General features: G+C 38.6%; 1 protein-coding gene and 1 long non-coding RNA gene across 4 annotated transcripts in view; one reads left to right on the top strand and one right to left on the bottom strand.

Annotated features, from left to right (window-relative positions):
- LOC136886470 (uncharacterized) overlaps positions 1 to 12249 on the top strand; it is a 41997-nt gene extending 29748 nt beyond the window's left edge. The window contains exons 2-3 of the long non-coding RNA XR_010861805.2: positions 9170 to 9345; positions 11669 to 12249. This is a non-coding gene — a long non-coding RNA (uncharacterized lncRNA). The remainder of the gene's footprint in view (positions 1 to 9169; positions 9346 to 11668) is intronic.
- The window catches only part of Rcd5 (microspherule protein Rcd5), an 80202-nt gene that overhangs the window by 8387 nt on the left and 58629 nt on the right, over positions 1 to 13186 (bottom strand). For all 3 annotated transcript variants that reach the window (XM_067159260.2, XM_067159259.2, XM_067159262.2), the window contains exon 7: positions 5258 to 5381. In XM_067159260.2, the coding sequence (XP_067015361.1) occupies positions 5258 to 5381 (124 nt within the window). The remainder of the gene's footprint in view (positions 1 to 5257; positions 5382 to 13186) is intronic.

The following is a 13186-nucleotide window of genomic DNA, read 5'->3' as shown; positions in this document are numbered from 1 at the left end:
AAATCGTAATTCTTTTGTATTGAGCATTTTAAGGAACGTCACAACACCATGCAGCAAGCAATGTGCGGAGAAGCAGAATCCACGAACACTGGCGATGCCAGCAGTTGGCGAAAAAGCGTGGTTCATATAATCCATTTGTATGCACCGAACAATATTGTCAATGCCGATGAAACTGAATTTTTTAAATGCTAAGCCTAAACGGACTTATCGGTTTAAATGAGAGAAGTGCCAGCCAGGAAATTGTACTGTATTGCAATGCACACGGAAACGAGAGACTTCCTCCCCTCGTCATAGGAAAGTTCGATAAGCCACGATGTTTTAAGGGCGTTGGGCACTTTCCATGCAAGTACAAGGCATCTAGAAAATGCAAACAGTACAGTAATCCAAAAAATGAAGCATTTGCACAGTGGAGCCAGCATAATTTGTTCATGTCTTTGAATTGTGTGCTTTTTCCTTTTCTTGTGTGAGGTTATGTTTGCCAGTGATTTATACACGTGCATTATTTGAATAATGTGAAAACACATTATTGGATACATTTCATCATCATCATCATTTTACAGTTCCAGTTTCCCGGGTACTGTTGGCGAGCCTCTTCCATTCTGTCTTAATGAGATACGTTCTGGTTGTTAATGACGTCCTCCAGTGTCCTTCCCCAATCTGCAACGTCCATCTTTACGATGTTCATCCAGTGACCACCATCTGTTTCCCTGCCACATGTCTCTCCAAGTTAACATATGCTGTCCTTGTTGGCTCCATCCTCATTACATGCCCAAACCACATTTCAGAAATAGATTTTCTATGAAATTTGAGAGATTTAACTGTGAATCAAGGTGACTGCATGCATTAGCAGGTCTCTAAATATTTTGTGACGCTGCAAGGGTTGACATATCCGAATTACGAGTTGGTGGTTAATTCAAAATCACGTAATTTGAAGTCGGCTTTCTACGTCCCAACAACTTCGATTAATGAGGTTTTACTGCACCGTATGTGTTTATGGAGGATGTAAAAGACATCAAGAGTTAAAAAGATATGTGAACATACATTCTTCTACACTTCTGAAGGTAAAATCTGGAGTAGTAAGGAAGAGAAATGGTAAGAAGACGTTGTTACAACTTTTCACACAATTCTTCAGCATTTCTAAAGACAAAATCTTGGGAATGGGACCTTAGGAGATATAGCCCTCAGTACTGTCCAATTCACTGTCACTAGCTTTAACAGCAGATCTCTGCGTCACCCTGGATGGTAGAATACTTCCGTGGTATCTTGTGCTTTTCGTATGAGGACACTAAAGGGGGACCAGGGGCTCTAGCTGAATCTGGCAACACTTTGACTTACTTATGTCAGGCGTCTCACTCGGTCAACTCTCGCTCTGTTCTGAGATGATACAAGGGAGTCTTTCGCTTCATTCCTCAACTGTCGCAACTCATTCTTCATCACAACTTCTCCACATCTGACATTCGTATTTCCCTTCATATTTGATACCTTGAACTTACCTTGATTAACCGTTTCCCTGCCAACCTAAAATACCGTAGTACTGCTAAAACTGCCAACCTAATTAAGGAAAACGTAAGGTCTTACTGAAAATTTTGTACCCACCTTAGTTCTGAAGCTCTACAGATGATTTTTTTTTTTTTTTTTTGAGGAATCATGATATATCCAACATATATGTCCTGTAATTTATTCTGTTGGCACTTATGTCTTTATGTTTTAATTTTTCAAATTTGAATTAGTATTTGTCATAGTAATAATTATTTCACATACAAGTTAATGTCACAGTTAGAATCACTAAACTGTGTTGTCTTTTAGTGTTAAAAGTTTTAAATCTCTATGTTTAAAAATGTCCAAATGATCTTAGTTTTTGAAATTGAAAATTGAGATTAGGTTCGTCGTCATGTTAACTTGCATTTCGTTGGTTAGTATTAAGATCATTGTCCTCTTCACTATCGTCAGTAGTAGTAATCTAAGGAGGGATAACACCATCAAGCCTAACATCTGTCTCACTGTTTTCATCTCCACTAGAAGATATATCACCGTCACTTCCTAACAACATAGCCAGAATGTATTTTTAACACAAGTGTTCAGAATAATATTTTACCATCTTACCCTACATAAAGATACAAAGACATGATAAAAGCAATACCTTGTGCCGAACAAACTCGCCACACAACGTTCCTGGCGCATATGCGTGCCAACCTCTCGAAGAAATATAAAATAAGAAAGTTATATTCTGCCATTAATGCTTTCACGGCCAAGCAAATCTCACAGAAGGAAGAAGTGAAGGGAACTGCCTACTTGCCTTACAAACACAACACAACAGATCGAATTGCCAAGGTCCTCCGCAAACACAGTATAAAAACTGTGTTTGGCACCGCCACTAAAATTGCTCACAGTCTGAGTAAAACCAAGGACAAATTGTCCCCACTTTTACATCCTGGGGTATACGAAATTCCCTGTACTTGCAGTAAAGTATACATCGGCCAAACATGCCGGTCCATTGGTACTCGTATCAAAGAACATGAAGGTAATATTCGTCTCAACCAACCTGAAAAATCTGCAATAGCTGAGCATGCTCTATCATCGGGTCATGACGTCATGTTCCAAGATGCTCGAGCTCTTACCCACACTAGACACTACAGGTACAGGATTATACGGGAAGCTGTGGAAATACGTAGTAATCCTAACAATTTCAACAGGGACACCATCTATCAGTTAAGTAATACCTGGTTGCCAGTCATTAAGAATTTACGTAGGTACTTTCCTTCTCTGCTCCTTCACTATTGTTATTTCGTCTCTGTGTTTTCCAAATTCGTACATTCCTCATCGCCAGATGTTTCATTCCACGTTTTGTGTATGTCTTACACCTGTCATATGTTACGCAAACACGTTATGTGAACCGCTTAGACTGACTGTGATGGTTCGGTCAGCTGCCGCTTCGAACGCTAGCGTTCTGCTACGTCCTACGGGCCATCCGGTGGTGAATGAACGTACCATTTCCACTTCTACTTCTATTATAACATTCCACATTCAAAAGTGTCATTGTTTAAAAAGCCTTTCTTGTGGACAGTCGAGAATTCTTCTGAGGACGCAGAGCACAGTTTTCTCCGAAACGTTAAGAATTTCACCTTATTTTATTGACACGACACAAGCCCAAAAGTCTATAATGTTATATTCTTTTTGTCAAAGAGGAAAAGGTATTTAGAAGTAGTTAGAGATACCATGGATCAGCCAACATCCATACGCGAGTCATCTGCTGTTGATTCCCATACGGAATCTGAAATATTTGTTCAGAATGAGTCATCTGCTGTGTTAAACCCAAATAAACGGTATTTGAAAACCGGCCATTACGGCATTGGATTTCATTGGATTTATGATTCACAGAGCATTGACTTACATTGGATCTTGGCAGCCAATGGGTTAATCATCATTGTAATGGATGAAATAATGAAGAGAGCTCAGAGACTCAACAACAAGCTCTTGCCTTTGCAGATGATGCTGTTATATGGGGTGATAATGAGGCCGAAGTACACCAGAAGCTGAATGACTGGTATGCTATGTTCAAGCAGTTTGGTCCAACACCTGTACTAACAGGGATCAACGTTGGAACAAGTTCATCAGTTCCGCTATCTTGGCAGTGTAGTAACAAGAGATAGCCGACCATCTGCAGAAAACACTAGCAGAGTACAGAATGGAGCACAGTTTTATCATCTTGTGAGAAAACTTCTTTGGGATAATCAAGTTCCATTCAGATCAAATTTAATACTCCACAGGAGTTACCACATACAGTCTAGAAACCTGCACCCAAACCAACAGAAATATCAGCAGTGGAAATGAGCTTCTTCAGAAAACAAGGAAGGACAAAATAAGAAATGCCAAAGTGAAACAACCCCTTAGTGAGATCTGTGTCGAAGCGAGGCTGATACGGTTTGGTCATCTCAAAAGAATGGACCCACAAAGAACAGCTAGAATGTGGTCTGAGAAGGAGCTCGAAGGCAAAAGATCAAGAGGTTGGCCAAGGAAGAGATGGATCGATCAGATTAGAAATGATCTACCTGGACGCAGGGCCGGATTAAGGGGGTGGGGGGGGGGGCTAAAAGGGCTGCAGCCCCTGGCCCCACGTGCTAGGGGTCCCCAGCCCTTGGCCAAAACTAAAATTGTATACAAAGGCATAATGTTTTTCTTTTCAGTTCTTTATTTATACAGCTGAAGAGGACCGCTAAGTGGTCGAAACATGTCCTGTAAGTTTTAATTTTATTCACTGTAAGTTTTAATTTTATTCAATTTTGCCTGAGGCATTAATAAAGTATCGATTAGGTGGTTATTTATACTTACTTCTTGATTAAACATCGATACGGTCATGAAATGGACAACTTGTAATAACGTTATTGTTGACGAAAATTTTAATCTGGCAGCTTGTGAGTATGAGCAGAGGGCGAAGGGGGGAAAAGGTCTAGGAAGTGAGCAGGAGGGGAAGGGGAAGCATGGTGGAATGCGCATGCTATACTATATCTTTGCATCAGGAAGAAAACTACCAGTTCACCTCTGATTATTGAACCATTCATAAGTTACAACTGTAATGATCTTGTAAAATGGACAGAAAATATCCTAGTGGTGCCAAAAAAGATGTAAGTTCTGTTTTGTATGTCAATTTGATAGTGATGAGACAAATGTAAAATATGTTTTGGCATTATGAAATATTAACATGAAAAAAATAGAGAAAAATTGTAGTCTATTTCAACACTTCCCTATTCATCAATTTAAGTGGAAGTAGTTCTATAACAACTTCAGTATGCTAGTCTTACGTGATGTTACGAAGAAGGGGCCCCACATTTTAAAATAGTCCAGGGCCCCCAAACACCTTAATCCGGCACTGCTGGACGAGGTCTGGATTTGGAGCAGATTTTGAAAGAAGACACCTACATGGACAGAAGTGGAGAGCACTCATTCACTGCACTTGGGAAACTCGAGGTGGTTCAAAATGACAAAGAACGAACATAGAACTCTGCAGTTTGATGTTTGTATTTGGCATCAATGTGTACTATTTTTTTCCACTAAGCTAAAAGCAATCAAAATAGAAGTGTCTGTTATTAGGGCTGGGTGCTAAGCCTACGGCCTAAAAATTAATGGCACCGGTAGATTACTGTACTTAACACTGTTTTTTTTATTTAAAGTACAGCCAAGGCTGAATACCTCTACCCATCCTCGTCTGTCTAGAGAAGTCTCTCTAACTACCTGTATTGTTCCATGATAAACATGTTACCTGTCAGCCAGTGCAAGTTCCCGCTCCAGGGCCTCGTCATGCAGGTCCATCAACTCTGCATCATTTATCATCTCCTCAGCATCAGTGAAATTGAGGATGTGTTCACCTCTTGGTAATGGTTGCACTGTCAGGGGAAAAAATAAAAAAAAGCAATTACCTTTCAGAAAATATCACCTGCTCTGTACACAGTGACACAAGACATCTTGACATATTTTAGAAAACTCTTCAATTCAGCTTGAGAGATAACTCTTGGCTGTTCTCTGAATCCAATTAATGAAACTCCAGGATGATCCAAGAACATATAATTAACCCTGGAACCGTACATGGGGGCACTGAGTGCCCCAGAGAATTAGTAATTAACAGTAATTTGATGTTTGCAACCTCTACAGTCTCCTACTTCCGTGACTTTTCCTTGACCTCTGTTCTCTCTCAGTAATTCTAACGAGTGACGACTGTTTGTACATCAGATAATTTGTTTGGGGCGTACAGTTCCCCGGTGTATGGTTAATGAAATTTATTTCTTGTAGCCAGTTTGGTTTTTCATACATTTTTTACGTGTACCTTTGTACCTTGTATTAAGAGAGTTTCAAATTCCTTGCCTTAAAGCGATGAACAGATTTTTCCAGAGTCATATAGGTCTGAGCCTGATATCCTTGATGATTTTGTCAATCAATCAATCAATCAATCAATCAATCAATCAATCAATCAATCAATCAATCAATCAATCAATCAATCAATACTGATCTGCATTTACGGCAGTGGCCCAGGTGGCAGATTCCCTATCTGTTGTTTCCTAGCCTTTTCTTAAATTATTTTTTAAAAAATTGGAAATTTATTAAACATCTCCGTTGGTAAGTTATTCCAATCCCTAACTTCCCTTCCTATAAACAAACATTTGCCCCAATTTGTCCCCTTGAATTCCAACGTTATCTTCATATTGTGATCTTTCCTACTTTTAAACACCACTCAAACTTATTCGTCTGCTAATGTCATTCAACGCCATCTGTCCCCTGACAGCTCGGAACAAACCACGATGTTGTTTCCCATAGGGAACCTGAAATATTTGTCCTGAATGAGTAAATTTATAATACCAATATAGTTGGTCCGTTACTGGACATTATAAATTTTCCAGCTAACTAATTCCTGGTTGCCAGCGTTTTGCTCCAGTGTACTAAGTTGGGCTCATCAGTTGGTAAATAGCCCACCCACCAAAACTCATGGCTAGTGCACAACGAGTGAGGTCACTGTGGAGGCCACACGGAACCACTGGCAGTGCCAGTGCACTATGAGAGACCCTGTCTCATTACCAAAAACTGATGCCTGCCTGGCCATCAGATGATATAGATGTTGATTCCCATAGGGAACCTGAAATATTTATTCCGAATGAGTAACTTTGTAATACCAATATTGGTATTATATGAGACACCCGGCATCCTCAGTGTGCCCTAGCCACGAGTCTTGGTGGGTGGGTGGGTGGGTGGGTGCTATTTACCAACTGATGAGCCCAGCTTAGCACACTGGGGCAAATATAATATTGGTATTATATTATTGGCAACCCATTCAGTCACTCTTGTCTAGTCCAATTGCACTCACTTTTGCCAGTAGTCTTCCATGATCTACTCTACCAAATGCCTTAGACAGGTCAATCGCGATACAGTCCATCTGATCTCCTGAATCCAATATAACTGCTATATCATGCTGGAATCCTACAAGTTGGGCTTCAGTGGAATAACCTTGCCTAAAACCGAACTGTCTTCTATCGAACCAGTTATTAAGATAGATACGATGAGAAAAAGAAGAATTGCCTTTTTCTTTCATCTTTCTAGATTAAATGATAATAGGATAATAAAACAACTATTTAATTACTTTTGGGAAAGTAAAACAAAAAAATAATTGGTTTAAAGAAGTTCAGAATGATTTAGAAGAGCTGAATATTACAATGAAGCAAATTGAAAATAGAGAAGAAAAAAGGATTCTCAAGAACAAACAAATAAGATTGTCATTAAAAACTGTACAACACAAACAATATGTCATATGTGATGAAGAAAGGGCAGCCAGAATAAAGAGGTTTTGGGAAAGGAAGAAGATGATGCAAGCTAAATCTTCAGTTAATTCTTTGTTAACGTAAATGTATTTGGATTTGATTTAAGTGCTCTAATGTGGGTGTAAACTATGTAAATAAATAAATAATAATCAGAAAGAATGCCTTCCCAAAGCTTACATGCAACGCATGTCAAACTTACTGGCCTGTAATTTTCAGCTTCATGTCTATCACCCTTTCCTTTATACACAGGGGCTACTATAGTAACTCTCCATTCATTTGGTATGGTATAGCTCCTTCAAGCAAACAATAATCAAATAAGTACTTTATATATGGTACTATATCCCAACCCATTGTCTTTAGTATATCTCCAGAAATCATATCAATTCCAGCCACTTTTATAGTTTTCAACTTTTGTATCTTATTGTAAATGTCATTGTTATAATATGTAAATTTTGATACTTCTTTAGTACGAGTCACCTCCTCTATCTGGACATTTTCCTTGTAACCAACAATACATACTGCTGACTGAATACTTCTGCCTTTTGAAGATCCTCACATACACACTCCCCTTGTTCATTAACAATTACTGGAATGTCCTTCAATGAAACTGTTTCTGCCTTAAAGTACCTATCTATACCATTTCATTTGTTACTAAAATTTGTATGACCGCCAGTTATGCTTGCCATCATGTTATCCTTAGCTGCCTTCTTTGCTAGATTCAATTTTCTAGTAAGTACCTTCAATTTCTCCTTACTTCCAATGCCATTTCTAACTCTATTTCTTTCCAGTCTGCACCTCCTCCTTAGTCTCTGTATTTCTCTATTATAATAAGATGGGTTTTTACCATTCCTTATCACCTTTAAAGGTACAAACCTATTTTCACATTCCTCAACAATTGCTTTAAACCCATCCCACAGTCTGTTTACATTTTTATTTACCGTTTTCCACCGATCATAACTACTTTTTAAAAACTGCCTCATGCCTGCTTTTTTTTTTTTTGCTATTTGTTTTACATCGCACCGACATAGATAGGCCTTATGGCGACGATGGGATAGGAAAGGCCTAGGAATGGGAAGGAAGCGGCTGTGGCCTTAATTAAGGTACAGCCCCAGCATTTGTCTGGTGTGAAAATGGGAAACCATGGAAAACCATCTGTAGGGCTGCCGACAGTGGGGTTTGAACCCACTATCTCCCGAATACTGGATACTGGCCACACTTAAGCGACTGCAGCTATCGAGCTCGGTATGCCTGCTTTATCAGCCATATGGTACTGCCTAATGCTTCTACTTTTAAAACCTTCCTTTCTATCACATTTATTTTTAACTACGACAAAAACAGCTTCGCGATCACCAATACCATCTATTACTTCAGTTTCTCAATAGAGCTCATCTGGTTTTATCAGCACCACGTCCAGGATATTTTTTCCTCTAGTTTGTTCCATCACTTTCTCAATCAGATGCGCTTCCCATATTAACTTATTTGGCATTTGTTGGTCATGCTTCCTGTCGTTCGCATTACCTTCCCAATTGACATTTGGTAAATTCAGATCTCCCGCTACAATCACATTCCCTTCCATGTCGTTTCCCACATAGCTGATTATCTTATCAAATAATTCTGAATCAGCGCCAGCGCTACCTTTTCCCGGTCTGTACACTCCAAAGACATCAAGTTGCCTAATATTTTTAGAAATGAGTCTTACCCCTAGAATTTCATGTTTGTCATCTTTAACTTTTTCATAGCTTACAAATTCTTCTTTCTCCAGAATGAATAATCCCCCTCCCACCATTCAAAGCTCTGGGCGACGATGGAAATAAGCATAGTTGAAGAAGACGATGTGATAGAATATATATTTTCCCTTTGTGTTTCAGATGAACTTATCTTCACGTTAGCAGAAAAATGAATGAGATCCTGGCTGTGGCGAAGACTGGAAATCCCATCAACATGCAGAGGAATCCGCCTTTCTACTGCGTAAAAAAGAGTATTTATGATACCCGACCAGCCAACACCAGTTCGTCTTGGTTCTGGGATATATAACGATTTACAAGTAACTAATCTCATGTTTGTTCCGTATTGAAGATAACAATAAGTAAGATACTATTAGAATAAAATTTATTGTAGCCACTTATTCAATACAATTCACAGTTTGTGGTGATTAAATTCTAAGTGATTTGTATACACTACATAGGTACATGTTTCACCCTGTTTTTGGGCATCTTCAGCTTATTGTCTTGAGTTGAACATTTCGAACCAATATACAGTAGAAGTCCGTTATAGCGAGAATTCATAACAGCGAAAAATTTACTCGCTATAAAGGATTATCATTATATCAGATTTTTATATAAAAGTCGGAAAACCCCCCATGCACATTAAAATCGGTATGAAACGGCAATCAGTTTGTTCAAAACTTGCGTTTCCGCACATGATATCCACACTACGGCTTACTTGTTTGTTATTTTTCGTAATCCAATACTACGTGAAAGTGTATGTTTAATTTCATTCTGAAAAAAATATAGTACCGTATTTCTCCGAATCCAAGATGAACCCCACTTTTTCCTACAAAAAATTTAAATTTAAATCAGGCTCAAAAAGAACTTTGTAAAATCATATGAATGCCTTGTTGTACAGTAGGCCTACGCATTTTTAGACTATTTTTAGACGCCGAACATTGACTTTCGTCATGCCGTATTATTATTATTTGTAACTGCACAATTATTCTTTATTTCCGCGGGTTTAAGGACCATTAACTTAACATTGGCATCATAATACCGAAGAGAACCCGTTGAATATTATCCGGCAATACCTATTCCATGCGTCTCTACAATACAACGATCCATCAGGAAATTATTCATGCTGTCTAGAAAACTGATAGGTACTTTTACGCAGCATCAGATATAACCGGCTACTGCTAGACGCACGTCTCGCTTGCCGGGTTGCGTCAAATTCAGCGGCTAGCGATGTATAGGCCTAATCGTGGATGTTGAAAATCAACGAACGAGTTTATTGCGCCACGGTATGGCCATTCCGCCCTTGCGTTTTTCGTGCACATGCCTCACAATTTCATCTTCGACTTCTTTAAAGCGTCCTTGTTGTGGACCATTGAATCCATTTTTTGTACAGTACGCACTTTTTTAGCTCTTTGTCTTCCGCTAACGCCAAATATTGGCTTTAATTAGGCCTATGCCGTATTTTCTTGCAGCTGCACCTTTATTCTACATTTCCGAGTGTTTAATAACCATTAACTTAAAATTGGCATCATATTATCGACTAGCATCCGCTGAAAATTTCCCAGCAATACCTTTTCCACGTATCTTTACAATACGACTATCCATCACGAAAATATTCCTGCTGTCTATAAAACTTCATTTTACTAAGTGTCATGTACAATAGACGCGTTATAACTCTGCCACTGAATAACCATGGCTTTTCTTAGAATTCGAAGGGTCGCATGTTTTGATGCCATTCTGCAGATTTGAGAAACACACAGGCACTGTACAACCAGTCATCGCGGCTAGCGATGTATAGTAAAGAGGCGGTCGTTTATTGTCAACGAGTTCTGTGCGCGTGTGAAAAGAAGCAGCGTGGTTACCACGGTAGTTGCCAGTGGTATCCATTAACTTACAGTTAGGCCGCGAATGCAACAACCCTCGAGTTTTCGCATGAGATTCTGAGAGAAAAAAAAAAAAAGTCCTGGATTTGGAGAAATACGGTATCACTCCAGAGATTTTTGTGGCAAATACCTCAGCTTTCTTCAAACAGTGCCACCTAACCTAACCGTATATGTATCATGAAAACATATTTGAAACGCATGTAGAGAAATAACCTCCTCGCCAAATTTACATGTAAATAGCCTTAATTAGATGTGAGAAGATATGAAATATCCTCTGAAATCAGTGATGTATTCTGCCATATCTTGAGGTGCATCACATTCTTACATAACATTAAAATTAAGATATCGTTTACTTAAGTCTTTATTTTTAACGAGTTAAAACAACTGTTATCGACCACGTTATTTACACATTTATTACGAAAATGTGTTATCCTCTTTCATTTCGAATTTTCTTTAGAGAACAACCAATTGGGCTATGGTAACCTAAATGTACTGAATAGGTGGTTAAATAATAAATTAAGTATTAATCTTATAAGCTCTGTTGGTAGAGCAACCGACACAAAATTGGGAGGTTGTGTGTTCGAATCTCACTGGTGTCCAACTGGCCATTTTTGTTCTGTACTTAACATCTCTTCAACATGTACTAAATGTATGTATTATGATCTAATAGGTTGAAAGTCGGTTTTGATTCTAATTTATTCATCTTCACTGCGTAGCCCACTTTTTTGAACAGCAGGCTTAATAATAAATTTCTTTACAGACAGTCTACACACGCTTGGCATCTTATATCATCCATCACAAATTAGATGTCCTTTCTGACCAACACGCTAGTATTCAACACGTACCAACACCATCAAGCTGTGCTACTTAACGAGTTTACTTCTTTAACAAGATTCATGATGGCTTATTTTAATTCAAGATACTCCAATCAAGTTGTTGTCATACTTTAACGTTTGATCACTTCGTCAAGGACTACGTCAAATGCCAAATCATCAATTATGTATTTACAAGTCAATAATCACAAACCAGATGGTTTTACAACTTAAATTACATTATTTCTGAATAAGGTCTTAATTAATTGATTTCACATCTTTGGAATGTATTTCCTAAACATTCTGAAAAATTGTAACATAAAGTCATCAAGACAAACACTATAAAGCAATGTGCTATGTACTTTAGACACAACCATTAATTAATTATAGCCTACGGCTGATATGTTGTTATTCAAGATAATACCAAAATTGTTATCCAACTTTTCTTTGTTACTGCTCCTAGTTTTAAGTGTGTAAATGTACAATCTAAGGATAAAATCCTAATTATATAAGACCCAAATGTATTGAACATGTGGTTAAATAATAAATTAATTAGTAATCTTAAAAGCTGTGTTCATCCAGCCAGCTTCCTTCTCATCCTATACATCAAAACGGTCCCTCAATGAGTGTTGATGTCCACCCTCCTGATTAAGATGGCAAGCAGATTGAGTTTGTTGCGCAACAAGAAAAAATGGACGTAGAAAAACTGGAGTTGACGAGGAAAGAGTACATCCGATAATCACCACCACAGAGGTGCTGACCTCTGAAGTGGCTTTTTAGTAATCCCCCCTCCCCTCAGAAAATGATTGAGTCAAATCCAAAGCATCCTCCTCCCTTCCCGACATTAATCTATTCTAAAGTATATCATATCACACAATACAAGATACAGTAGAAACTGGTTAAGACGTCTCTGGTTATTACACCATTATTCCATGTCCTATTAAATACACGCTAAAGATACGTCACTCTTTAGTATGTTCGTAATTCCCTCCATAAGAAATTTAAATTAGCGTTCCCGGCCACGTTGCACCGTGCGACTAGCCTGGGTAAGGATCTGGTAGAGAATTTAATTTCACGGCCCTAGCGGGTCGGCCTACAGCTGCAGCGAGCGTCAGTCTCATGTGGGCATGTTTGTTTGGATTGAGCGAACAGTAGCTTGCGTGATGGGTCGGTGCTTAATTTTACGTTCGTAAGTGAATTGTGTAACAACGTTCATATATTAGGCTTACTGTTTGTACATGTTGGTGCTTAATTCTTTCCCGAGGGTTGCGTAGTAGAGCGTACTAGACTTTGAAACCGACCTTCTCAGAAATCAGTCTGCTAAACATACAACTTCTTGGAACCAGTGAATTTCCTAAGCTTCCTAGATACAACTGACATGCACGGAATGCTGAAATGAAGTGTTATTTATACGTTTTCTTAGATAGAACAGACAGCTGACTGACTGTAAACACATTGCAGCAACA

Source organism: Anabrus simplex, chromosome X (genome assembly GCF_040414725.1).
Source record: "Anabrus simplex isolate iqAnaSimp1 chromosome X, ASM4041472v1, whole genome shotgun sequence".
NCBI classification, from domain to species: domain Eukaryota; kingdom Metazoa; phylum Arthropoda; class Insecta; order Orthoptera; family Tettigoniidae; genus Anabrus; species Anabrus simplex.
The sequence above is the reverse complement of the archived record's forward strand: the minus strand, read 5'-3'. Positions and strand labels throughout refer to the sequence as shown.